At 42.6% G+C, this 13,650-nt stretch overlaps 1 protein-coding gene across 1 annotated transcript; it reads left to right on the forward strand.

Moving 5' to 3' along the window:
* The first annotated feature begins 277 nt into the window (after positions 1 to 277).
* On the forward strand, positions 278 to 7,217 carry Nf-YB (nuclear factor Y-box B). The gene is made up of 9 exons (XM_050171775.3): positions 278 to 527; positions 2,085 to 2,167; positions 3,618 to 3,718; positions 3,814 to 3,879; positions 4,133 to 4,200; positions 5,056 to 5,188; positions 5,271 to 5,349; positions 6,937 to 7,001; positions 7,102 to 7,217. The coding sequence occupies exons 2-9, from the start codon at positions 2,086 to 2,088 to the stop codon at positions 7,114 to 7,116; spliced, it is 609 nt and encodes a 202-aa protein (XP_050027732.1). The 5' UTR covers positions 278 to 527; position 2,085; the 3' UTR covers positions 7,117 to 7,217.
* Positions 7,218 to 13,650: the final 6,433 nt, after the last annotated feature.

A 13,650-nucleotide genomic window follows, 5' to 3' on the forward strand; every position in this document is an offset into this window, starting at 1 on the left:
CACGTCGCCAGCGTTGCGCATGACGTTGCAGCCGCCCATTGTGGAAGGCATGCGCGCGTGTTGCGACTGTCTTTGGCCAAAGTAAGCCAAAAAAATATATAATAATGACACGTTAGCTCAATTACTGGCGTATTATAATTATTTTCAGTGTCAAAAAAGTGAACTGTGAGTGCAGATAAACATATTGACGCATCTGCTATTTCCAAAATAAAATATAAAAATTGAAAAAGGTGGTTTCGAAACTGGCATTGCGTTCCCTCCTTCTCGCCGCTTTCACTCACGGCAGTAGCCAGTAGCCATTGCAACTGTGCGAAGATTTGTTTATAGATGCGCTGAGCCGTGGTTGCAGCAAAGTTTTGAGATCCAGCACTGCAGTAGCGGTGCGTTTTTCGCGAAATTAATTCATGTGGCCGTCCCGTGATCGTCGCCGGTGCCGTTCCTTCCGATTAGCTAAGTTCTAACGAAGCCTTTGTGCGCTCGTCGCTTACTGGTTCTGGGCTGACCAACCAAGTGGCTGTCGCTTCCAGGTTTGTCCTTTTATCGTGACTTTGACCAATAGGTTGTCTGGTTCGTCATTCGAAGCTGACGCACCGAATTAAACATCGCCCGCGATACGAAGCACGTGCTGCGATGCTGAAACTCCGCGGGGTTGAATGTTGGAGTTTTTTCGGTCCGCCTGTACTCGTCACGGCGGTTGCGATGTTTCGCGGGAGCACGGGCAAATGTCAAGGCGAACAGGCATAGCTGCTAGCATTTGCCGACGATGCATCTCTCGCGATGCGCGGTGTTTGTGCAGTTTGCGACGCTGTTTTAGGATACCTTCTTAATTAACTTGCGATAGACTGGAAGCATATGCCTCGACCATTTGGGAAGAAAAAAAAAAGGCCTAGCAGTTTCGGGGGACTGCTTTAGAGAGCAAGTTTTTTCTCGCTACAGTTCTTGTTTCGAGCGCAACGCGCCGGCACTGCTACAATGGCAGGGGAGTTGCATCCCGTTGGCCCCCTTTCTAGTCTGCCGTTCTTCCGGGGTCTATTTTGAGCACGACCTGCAGGATTTCGAGTCCAACGTTGTGTCAGGTGCCCCGGCCGATCGTGTGCAAGGGTGCTTGACCAAGCAAACAGGCGTCACTTATCGCGATTTCCACCGCGGAAAAATTTACTCATAGATTGTGTGGATGCGCATATGTCGCAACAGATAAGCAGACTTTGAGCGGCGTAAAAAATGTTTTATTCTGCACCTAGAAGTGCTTCGTCACGCATTTGCGTGAGCTTTTATGTCAATGCAGCGTGATCTAAAGCGCGTAGCTTCACTGATTGATCCTCCCGAGCAAAGTGCAGTGGGTCTTCGTCACTGTCCTATGTTGCACGCAGTACACGCTTAATTGCACGGACAGTTAAGGTGAACACACGAATAAAATTTTTGTGTGGCTTTGACACATTTTGTACTACGAAGACTGTTGTTCCTCATATGGTTTAGCGCCTGTCAAGTAGCAGTTTTATTGTGAAGGCGATCGGTTTCGTAATTCCTAAAAGTGCTTGCAGTAATATTCTGCTGGGCAAAACTGTTAACAACACTTAAATTACCCTACATAATTCTCTCTAACTTAAAACAGTTTAGCACCTTAGTTGAGATGTCAATCGTAATTTATTTCACTATAAAAACTTAATTGGCAGCAGTCTTTAACGTTTCGACTGCACAAGCCTCTTGAGCTTCAATATCAAGATGAAGTTTTTAACAGCATAAGTAACCGTTGTCCATGTCTTTAGAGCCAACTTACAAGGTTGATGATTTCTCACTAAAATCTAAATGTGCTCGGTTGGTAGCCACAGGGTGCCATTCTGGACACTTCAATCCTGCAGTGATTTCTTTATTTAGCCAATTGTTCCCTGTGTTGTCACTCTGGTATATGGTATATGAGATGACAAAAATTCGTTTTCTGGTCAGACATATATTCATTGTGCCATGTGTCATCTTAACCTGAAAATAAGTTTTGCACTTTTATTGCACTCTCGTTTTATTGTTGCATACTGTAATATTTCATCTACACTTGACCATGTCTCAAATTGAACTGTTTCTTTCCTCAGGATGGAAAACGGCGATAACGATGGTGGCAACATTACCGACTCATTCCTCTCAGCGAGTGGCCAATATATAGTGCATGCAGAAGGTATGGAACATCAAACAGTTTCAGCATTGCATAAACATGATAATATAGATGTATGCCGGAAGTCGCATCTTGTGACACCGTGCCAAACCGATGCAGTAGGACCTTTATTGCAGTTACCATCAGAAGTCCACTTATCTGACAGTGTGTGTGTGCTGGCAGCCACTTAACCATTATTAAAGACATTCCTGCATCTTTGTTTTTCAAAAGTAAAAAGCTGTGTGACACATGGCAGTGCTTCCTATAGTGAGTGTGTTGTGGTTGATCAATGTCATAAGTTGGCACCACCAGTGCTGCTGATGTTGGATGTGTCTACTAATTAATGTTGGATATGCCACCACTAGAGTGTATCCACTGCACTAAAGCTCTGTATTTGCTATTACCGTTTTCCTGATGCAGCAATGAAGGCCCAGTTCCGAAAGTTAGGATTTGCTTGCCGTTCATGTGTCCATCGAGAAACTGGAATGTGTGGTGGTGGTTTCTGTGTGTGGCCATCACACTGCCATATCTGTTTCTAGCTGTATAGAAAATGTACAGGAAAGGAACAAGGAACAAGGGGCCCACTTCTATGTGGGCCCCTTGTGTTGCAGAAATTTTTGTTGTTTGGTGTACAGGTAAGACCAGTATAAAAAGGAGCAGGTGACACATTCAAGGCCATCAAAGGCCCTTGTTCTAGATCTGAAATATTGAATGTGCTTCAGGGTACGTTCTTCAACAAGAAGGCTTCCTAGCAAGAGCTAGAAATTAATGTTCGAACTCTCCTTTCTGCAGAGATTCTTGTGTTAATGCAAATTGTGTTTCTTTTCATATTGTACCACCCTGTTCAGTAGCAAAGGCTTCATTCCTTTGCTTGATATAGCTATCCTTGTGTTGGAGGCACTGCATACTTGTGCACTCGAGCTCCAACTGTGCATTAAAGCATGAAGGTATTGTTGCTTAATTTAGAAACCATTACATTGTCACAACATGGTTAAGACTCACTGGAAATAAGGCAAGGCACTGCTGCGCTCTGCAGCCACAAGTTGATGGAACAGGCGAAGTGGAGAAACATTTAACGGCACACTTGACTGGTCATTTCAGAGCACTCCGATAGCGCTACAGACATCCTCTCAGGCAGCAAGTGAGCTTTACTGCAAGCATAAAAAGGCTGCAGTGGCAATAATGAAGCCATAATGTTAACGTTATGCCTTCCTTTCTTTTTTTATAACATAGCTTTCAACTTGTCTGAAGCGACCAGTCAAACATACCCTATGAATACAGTCTGTATTTTGGCAAGTTGGTAGGAGTGCATGGCTGAAAACTATGCAAATATGAGTACACGAAATTAGCCAGCACAATTGCTCATGTCGTATACTTTTTGTTTTGTGTTGTGTCCTCTCTTTCCTTGCAATGTTTTCACTCTGTCAGTACTTCCTTTTCTGCGCACCGGACAATCTGTCTCTGTCTTGTTCAGGCTCTCTGTCTGGCACGGAGGGTGAGGACGGTCTTGGAATTGCTGGTGATGGCTCTGACCAAGGTGACAGTCAGAAAGATACTGAACCCTTACGGGAACAGGTACGATCACTACTTGAACCGTGTGTACTGTATTGTGTGTACTTGCCTGCGCCTTCAGGCTCTTTGAAGCCTGCCCCATTTTGTCTCATTTGCAGGATCGCTTTCTCCCTATTGCTAACGTTGCTCGAATAATGAAGAATGCCATTCCTAAAAGCGGAAAGGTATGGTTCACCTGCTATACTATGAAGTTGTCCCTGCATGTACAGCAGTTCTGGTATTTTTCTCAAGCTTATGTACACCCGATCTTCTTCACCACTGCCTTTTAAAATGTGTGCCTTGTTTTTGCTAATTGCTTACAAAAAGCTAACCGTGCTTTTCGCAGTACGGAGCATGCTTCTGATATCAGTTGCTGTTGACCAAATCATAAGCATTTTGATGCCTTCTACAGTCTGATTATTCTATCTGTTTTTTCAGATTGCCAAAGATGCGAAGGAGTGCGTACAAGAATGTGTGTCCGAGTTTGTCAGTTTCATCACCAGCGAGTATCCTTGCCTATGTGCCTGTATTCACACTTATGCTGTTATTTGGAGAGACCAATTACACCTTGCTTAATTAACTCCCAAACCATATATGCTTGTGCTTGTCAAGGATGAGTTCTACTCATTCACGGTGCATTTTTCTTCTAAGCCAAGCTAAATGAGGCGCTAAAGGATTGAGTCGGGCTTAAGTAATACATAAGTGGCTAGTTCAGACTTATTTGCTCCGCAGTGGGGCACTCTCTCCCAGTTCACTTTTCATGGACTCATCTTAACTCGAGGAGAATGTTTCGTCCTGTGAGGAGGATTACTTTGTTTTGGTGCTCTGTGTAAACACTAGTATGCAACAGAGAGTGTGCTACTTTGTACATTGGCTGCATTTCCTGGTGAAATGGGCTATAATTGTAGTTTCAAACACTGCAGGTGATAGCATTGCCAACACTGTAATTGCCATTATCCCTTGATTAGCACACATTTAACAAGAATTGAGACACTGCATCATGAACTGGTCATGTGCATCAACTTTCTCGGCAATTCAGCGTGGCACAGTTTTTCTCAATGCCAGACTTAGTTTTGAAAGCTTGTAGGGTGCTTGATCCAGGCTGCCGCTTCTAGTCTACTATTGGGATTCCCTATAGCTCGCCATTTGGTTGCAGAGAAAATGCTGTGAGATTTTTAAGGATTGCAATTGTATAATTCTAGCTAGACCTTATCAGCACATTTATTATCCCTTTAAAGGTAACAGTCAGAGTAATTTACGAGTGGCTTATCAGAGTGTGTTCTTTTTATGTTTCTTACGCAAATGCTAGTGTGATGAAAGTACGATGGGCAGGTACAGAATTCCTAAGCTTGCTGTCCCAGAGCCAGTGACCGTTGCCACCAAGAGAAGAGGAAAACCATAAACGGAGAAGATATCCTCTTCGCCATGTCAACCCTGGGATTTGACAACTACATAGAACCACTGAAACTCTACCTGCAAAAATATCGCGAGGTGGTAAGTAGAATCAAATGCGAATCATTCTTTATAACTTGAAGTGCGTTTCTAACACATGCTGTTGATCTGCTTTCTTGCACAGGCCATGAAAGGGGAGAAGAACCTTGGAACTGCGTCTGCATCTGAAACCTCGCTTGAAGAGCTTGCAGACGACACATTCCGTGAGTGTCAGCCTGTTACAGTGCCCTTCCACCCTCCCTTAAGACTTGAAGCTTGAAACGAGTTTCAAAATTGCTCAAACAGGGTGCTTGATCACTCTATAGGCACATTTACATAAACGTGACAGTGCATGGGATTATTTCTGAAACATGTTGCATTCGTGTAAGTAGAGATGTGTGGTTTTGTAAAGGATGTGAATTGTTAAACTCGATGCTGTGCCGTGCTGAGCATTGCCCACAACTCATCACTATATCTTGGATAAGTTATATCAGCATACTAGTAGTTGCTTGTTAGTACTATTAAGCATGGAGTTATCCCTTGTGTGTGCGTGATTGGTTTCAGAACAGGGAAATGTCGTAACATGTAAATGTCATCAGGACAGGAATATCTATGATGATGTCGTCATCACAGATACGAACTTAAAAGGAAGTTCTTGAGATTCTAATGCAGAGCGCCATGTTCACCATGAAACAAGTTAAACAGCGAAAGAAAACTTCAGCCATTAGCAGCAGCACAGGTCTACCTAAGCCAAACTATAGTGCCTATGGGTAAATGAGGACTGGACACACTAACCACTGGACTGCTACACAAGTCGCAAGCTCTCCAATTTTAAGTCGGCATTGAATGTCAACTTGAAAGCCCACATCACGCATTTCAGAACCAATTCAGCTAATTGCATGTAAATGTAGCTAGTGCCGGTCACAACTTGTAAAATGAGTCGCCAGTGTTGTGGTGGATATTGATTGGAAAAGTGGCGACATTTATTGATAAAAAAAAGTGAAAATAATGACAGCTGCAGTGCAAACAGGACAATGATCAACACAATACTCTGTCCAGCTTGGGAATGATAGGTAGAATGTGAATTTGTCTAAATTTAGCGTTAGGCTTTGAACAGCTTCCACACTTGTTTTAACCTAATATTGTCAACTAAAATTTGTTGTTTGGCCATGATTAGCCTCATTCCTCCTCTAATTTCTACCATTGTACTATAACATTTTTGAAAGCCATACAGATCCAGCAGCAGGCACAATGAGTAGTGTAAAGGCTTATTTATGAATTTGAGATTGCTTAACAGATTGCTGTAATCTAACATAAAACACTCCACTGCTCTAACGAAATGTGCAACTAGCACACAACACAGCTGAACCACAAATAAATGACAGCCATGCCAAATCTCAACAAAGCCATGCCATAATCATAAAAGAATCCATGTAGTACTTACTACCTACTATTCCAATGGTGGTTTCAGTGCCAGATTTCCCTCTACTAGTAGTGTTAGTTCGAAACTCTGTGGTGGCAGGGACTCCTGTGGCATTTGCAACATCGTAACCTAGCCAGACATTACGCCCTGTAAATAACTTGCCGATACCTTTACTAGTAATTAACACTTTGTACAACACATACGGCTGCACCGTCACCTTGCAACAGTATGGAAGCTGTCGTGTAAAATATGGTGAATGGAATACATATGCTAGTGGTGTCTACATGAAGAATTTCACCACTTGCACCTGTTTTCTTTTTTGAAGTTAGAGTGAGGTGGCTGAACAACCTGTTGCCGTCATACTAACATAATGCTTCGGTACTTGCAGCTAACATCCTTGCCCAGGAGCCAGCAACACAACAGAACGTAATTTTCACAACTTTTCCCAACCAGGCAAGTGTTTCTCATGCACTTCTATGAGTTCTGCCGAGTTTTGTGATATTCAAATTGCTAAGTCAAGTGTGCTCTTGTTCTTCCTGTTTCCTTTCAACAGGACCTTACATTCTGAGCCGCACTGCACAACGGTGATAAGGAACCATCTGCAGGACCCGTGTTTGACGCACAGTTTCCATTATGTAAATAGTGTTATTAAAGCAGCAACCCCACACATTCTTACGTGAATTGTTCTGTCCGTGTAACTATATACAAGTGTGTATTGGAAAGTTTGCATGCTAGGCTCTGCTGAGAAAGAAATTACTGCAGCGAAGAAGACTGGGGGGCTTGTGCTTTGGCCACGTCATCAACTCCTCGCTCGAGAGCAGAGCTCATGCGCTCAGAACCTGACTGTAGTGAACCATGGCTCAAGAGATTTCTGCAGGACACTCCTTTGTAGTTATTAAACTGCACTGCAGTGCATTATGTACTTAAAACTTCAATAGAATTTCGTTTCGTAACAGTTGTTTATTGCAGCAATGCACCAGTACCAGTGCTGCTGCAACTGCTGGTACATAGCTTGGTTATCATTTTGGTATAAGTCAGTCCATGACTTATTGCTGCAAGTCTCGCTGGTCATCTTCCAAGAGATGTTCTTCCACCTTTAAGCCACCTCTGCCGCTAGAAACGTTACACACGGTTCATTGCATTATTTTCGTAACTTTGCCAGAACTCATTCAATATCTCCGACTAATTTGCCCAGTTTAATAACTACAAGTCTCACGCAGGCCTGTTCAAACTATGATTTAAAAGGGGACTGCCACAGAAGTGCTTAGAAAAGAAATTGTTTCACCCGTAACGTGAGGCTGCAACATGATAGCTTGCAAAATATAGTGCGCAGCAAGCCTCGAACTGTTTGTTGGAGTGAACATTCGCAGGTGCAAGCGAGCAATCTTTCGATAAGTAAAAAAAGGTTAATTGCATTTGTTTGTTGAAGTTGCGCCTCCCAGTGGTTTGGTGCCTATGGGTATGGTGCAGCCCACTACGAGGAACTGGCCATGAATGTGCCACTCCCGGTGGAAAGAATCTGGTTTTCTTTCTCCTCTTATCTATCCGGACCTAGCTACTGATCGTCAGATTTTTCTGACTTCCTAGGGGCCAAGAAAATGTGTGAAAAAATGAATGCATTATGAAGGTGGAGTCGGTGCCATTGCGAAGAGCAGCGAATAGTTTCAATGAAAGACATGGCACTGAAGAGGAAAAAGCTTGGTAGCGAACATCGGAAGTAGATAGGCATAGCGTTGCCGCGGTGTGGCTTCCAGCAGATCCGGGTGCGAGAGTGCCGGCACGGGGTGATGGTGAAAAACTTTTACTGCTCTCAAAAGCAAAAAGTTACATGGAGGTAGTGTGCATGAGTCGGCCCTTAAGGGTCCAGTCCTTGCACATACTACGTGGGGTCGGTCGCACTCGACCAAGGCCATTTGGGCCTGCAGGTCATAGCAGCCAAGCAGGGTCGCCTCCCAGTCCTCGCGAGTGGGGTTGGGGTGAGGCGGCAAAATAATCAAAATGGCGGTGGTGGTTGCTTAATTCGATTAATGCCGTGGACCTGCAGTCATGGCGAAAAGTCGGGAAAATCGGGTGGCGAACTTATTTTGCGCCCGAAATTTCAGATGTTCGTATACATTGACTCTATGGAGCACATGGTGCCACAAAGGCGTCCGAATTATCGGGCATGACCCCAAAATTGGGGGTCCAGAAAATAGGTCGTTTCTTACTGGTCAATTTTTTTTTCTCATATTTATATTTGGGCAACACCATTAATAATAGGCCTCATGCCTATTGCTGGGCCAGAACATCAGCGCTATAAAGTAAACATAAGCCAAGCACTAGAAGATGAGGCAGATGTGCTCAGTCATTGTCATTACACTTTTGAATATAGTTATCTGTTCACTGCAATAAACATGTATTTCGAACTGTTGGAAAATTGAAAAAATTGTGCATTTACTTAAAAATCCAAACCTCGGGTAGGTCTTGGACAGCATTCTGCCAATTTCCCTTGCATTTCTAGTCAAAATAATAAAAAAGAGTAATCCATGTCCAGGTCAATAAATTTAGTTCTCAGGGTATTCTGTGCTCGAGACAAGTAGGATTTAGGCCTGAATGTTCAGTATGGTCAGCTTGTGTCGATTTAGAAAGCTCCATGACTCTCGGGACTGTCAGCACCAGTTTATTTCGCCCAAAAAGGCCACGTACTCGCGACGCCTACGGCAGAAAGGATGTTCCACATGCTTCACCAAGGTTTGCGAGTGGTGGCACTGGCCAACACATTTCCTTAATTCAATCAGCAACTACAAGTGATTCCCCCTATGTTTTCCTTGGTGTCATAGTTTGCTGGCTTCTTATGATTAATAAAAGTCGGGCCCCTCAGTTAACCCCCATCTCGTTTAGAACTATTGGGAGATGTCTCAGCATTAAAAAGTTCATATATTTCAAAAGCTTATGACAGTGTTGAACATGGAATTCTAATTTCCAGATTAGCAAGCTGTGCTGTTCCAGACTCAATAGTGGCCTGGATACAAGAGTTCCTTTCTGGTAGACAATTTTTTGTTTAAAGGATGGGAGTGACATCGGCTACATATACATAGACGACAGGCATACCACAGAGATCACTTCTTTCTCTGCTTCTCTTTAATATTTTGTTATCTTCTGTCCCAGTTCATCAGGATGTTCAACTCTATCTCTCTGTTGAAGAGATTGCATTTTTCTCCTAATTGCAGCACATCAATCCGCTGCACCAAGCTTTACAATCACATTTGTCTGAACTCGAGTCCTGGCTGGACAGACTGAGTTCCGTCAACGTCAATAAGTGCTCGTTACTTGAATTGACAAAACCTGTTTTTATTTCTCTTCATTGTCGAAATGAGGCAATACTGCAAGCTGCAGCTTTGAAGTACTTAAGGATAACGGGTGATGGCAGGCTAAACTGGCAGCAGCAAATCGAAGCAAATGCTAGTAAAGGAGAATGTGCGATGTGATTATAGTGCCGGTTCAGCAATAAAAACACGGGTGTGCATAGGGCTACGTTACTGATGATTTATAAACATTACGCCAGCCCCATTCTTGAATTCAGCTGTGTTCTTTTTTGAGGATGTGTCGCATACAAGCCAAGGACTTTAATACTACTGGAAAGGCAAGCGCTGCGTCTTTGCCTTGTGTTGCCAAGTTTTGTGGCTAACAATGTGGTTTATCTCAAGGCTTGAATGATTCCACTGGAGTCCAGATTTAAGCAACCTACTGTTCCAACTTTCCTGAAGCTTTACGATGCATCTCTCTCCCATTGGCAATCCTATTTCATCACTTCTCCTGATCCATCTTCCAGAACAAGTTGGCAGCGTTATCAACAGCCACAAATCGTTTTTGTTCAGCCGCTGTTATCAAAATTTCAAGTTCATCTACTGTGCCTGATTTCTCCAAAAAGAAATTTGTTGAAGGTGAAATTGATTTTTGAGAATATTTTTCCAAAACACGCAAAGATTTTTCCAGCGCAAAAACTTGGTTTTTTTCAAGATCATCTTAGTGAATTTCCATCTCACTGGTTTATTCCTACAGACACAAGACAATTTTTAGAGAAGGCCACGGTTGGCATCTTTTCTAATCAGCTTAACTGGTCTTTTGCTCTTCATCTCACTGATTACACCCCAATATTTCTTGCAGAATTTCTGGAAATTATCCTGGCCATCAGAAAATTGGGCCCACAGAAATCTAAAGTAATAATTGTTACATGTTTCCTTTCGGTTTGTATGACATCGGTCACAGCTGCTCATATTTTTGACACTTGCCTCGGACAATTTCTGTGAAGTTCACTTTGTCTGGGTACCGGACATAGTGGAATCTTTTTAAATGAATCTGCTGACTCGCTCGCATCGCTGTCACTAATGTTCTTCCCGATTTCTTTTATAACAGGAGCTAGATTTAAATGCCACTTATTTCCGAATTGTAATGAATCATCCCTACATTACTCTGATGATTTTCGACATATGAAATATTGTGGAACACGAGCAAATGCCTTTTACAACAATGCGGGGCGACATTATCAAGCTTCCACTGTAGAGTTCCCCGCCTAAATTTGCACCTTCATAGATCTGGTTTATTCATAACTAACCTCTGCTCTTTGTAATGAACCAAAAACTATTTTTCTATATATAAACTATTTTTTTTCTTGCTCCTGCTTGTCCTTCCTCTGCAGAAGTTTCTCATATTTCTGACTCGTAATCCAGGTTTAGCACTTACAACACCACAAATATTTTGTCCTTTGGAGTCTGTCGATTAGGCACAAGCTGTGGGTCTACGATTACTACTCTGCACAAGTTCATTGAAGCGTTTGGAAGATTACGCTGCTAGGTTACCAGCCAGGGTGCACTTTTCTTCCCCTAAGTTTACGTTTAAGCTCTCTAAAAATTTGTGTTACCATTTAGTTTCCTAACACTTTGTTTTGAAGGTTTGCCTTTACCCCTTTTGGTATTTTGTTGGGTGTACTTCTCAGTCAGTCCAGTGTGACCAATCCCCCTTGAGCCATGTTTTGAGGAAACAACAGCATAGAAGAAAATTTAATTTAGGATCGCCTCCGCAAGTGGGAAAGCAACATGCTAGAGCATGAGGGCACGGACGCCAGCTCTATCCAACATGCAGGAGTTTAGCAGGCGTTAGCCAATCATGGCCAGCTGCTGGTGCGATAACACACTCTGGTATCGGTATTCTCCACTGCTGTAGCATCGGCAGAGTGGTTGAGATATAGAATCCTGGACTAGCCAATCTGTTGGCCATCACAAGTTCAAATCCCTGCGTCACAATGAGAAATTTTTCTTTGTAATTTTCTCACAGAGGATGTTGGGATTCCAGCAGGGACATCAAAACGACCAGAAAATTGAGCCCATAAAGGCTATTGCTGCAAAACGCCCACTGGAACTTCTAACGTTTAAACAGCAGTGTCTCAGCACACTGGCTTATGAAAATTGGTCGCCATAGCTACAAACACAACCTTGCGCTGTTGTCTGTTGTTGCACTACTGAGCTGCTCTGCAAATTTCTTGATACAGTGGCGTAAGCTTTGACTGTCATTGGACAGTGAGGCAACATGTCTAACTATAATGTCATCAAAATGTATGGAAGTGTCATGCCTGTAGCATTTTGGAATTATCAGGACTGCCACAATTTAGGGCCTGAAGTCTCGGCCAATTATTTTCAGGAGTACTCTTACGTTGTACAATGTTATGGCCAGCACAATGAATCATTGTAGTAGTGAGAATTCTGTCAATAACTTTGCCACTTGATGTGCAACAACATATCAAATATGATGCATCGAGAATACAGCCCCAAAGTGGTAGGTGTAATAAAACATATAAAGTTTTCATTTAATAACTTTGCTTGTTCAAGTGACAAGACAAGCACATCTCGCTCTCCAGCCCTAATGAAAACAAGTCCCCTTGTCAAAATGTTGGATCTAGAGATATTCTGTTAATCACTTTAAGCCTCTGTTTTCCCTATAACTTCTGGCTTGCTCAGAAGAGCATGCAGAGTGTAGGTAAAGAAACTCTTTTAGCAGCACAGTGGTGGTCACCAAGGGTACCACTGTACCTGGCACCCAGACTTGGCACTAATTTGCTGTCACGGTAAAGTGGTAGGTTTGTCTATTTATAATATAAACAAAGTTAGTCAAACTACAGTGAGATGTTTGGAAGTTTGCACCTCCATTGGTAGTTTTCACTCTACCGCAGACGACAGCACGTCCTGCTGTTTACTATCAAGAAATGGCAGGCGCAGTCATTAGATTTTTTGCGATTGGAGGCGTGCGACGTCCCAGAATACACAAAAGTACAACTACAAATTTTGGTAATCCTCCATAGAGCACCATTTTTTCTATCTGTGGCCACTGAACATGAAGCTTTGGGAATGATGAACACAAAGAACTGTTCTGTGACTGGTCCGAAATGCAGCCCAATTCCTTCCTAAAACAATACCAGGTTTACACAGCAACAGTGATGATTCCAGAAGAATGGTACACTTATGCTAGTACATTAGTCTTGCTGTTATTTTCATCGCCCTTGACTATGCACTGGAGCAGAGAGATTTTGCTCAGCACCTAGAAAGTCAACTAAAGTGAACTTCTTTCCATTTAACAACGATCACCATAGCCACCTAAAAAAAAAAAAAAGAAATAAACAAGCTGTTAAGGAAACCAAAAATAAATCACTCCAAAATGGTTATTTTGAAATGCCATAACTCAGAAACACATAGCCATGTGAAAACCACAGAAACCATGTGAAAACCAAAGAGGGAGGCCCAGGCACTTCCAAGTGAAGTTTGTCCATATTTGGCTCAGGCCTGCTTGCATCATTTTGAGGTCAATAAAATGAACTTGGACCTGCTAGGGAATTTAACCTCTTGACTCTGCTCCTACTTCTTTTTTGTTTTGTTTTTTCTTAAAAAAATATGCAAATTGCACTTGCAGGTGTTATGAACTGGTAATTTCCAAGCTAGATGTTTGACATTTTACTGCTGTAGTGTAAAATCTGCAGACTAATACAGGACTGATGCCAGGCCCGTACTAAAATCAACATATCTGTAAATGCCTAAGCAAACTTCATTTGGCTTCAAGGTACCTTTTATTGCGT

This window comes from Dermacentor andersoni, chromosome 6 (genome assembly GCF_023375885.2).
Source record: "Dermacentor andersoni chromosome 6, qqDerAnde1_hic_scaffold, whole genome shotgun sequence".
Taxonomy (NCBI): domain Eukaryota; kingdom Metazoa; phylum Arthropoda; class Arachnida; order Ixodida; family Ixodidae; genus Dermacentor; species Dermacentor andersoni.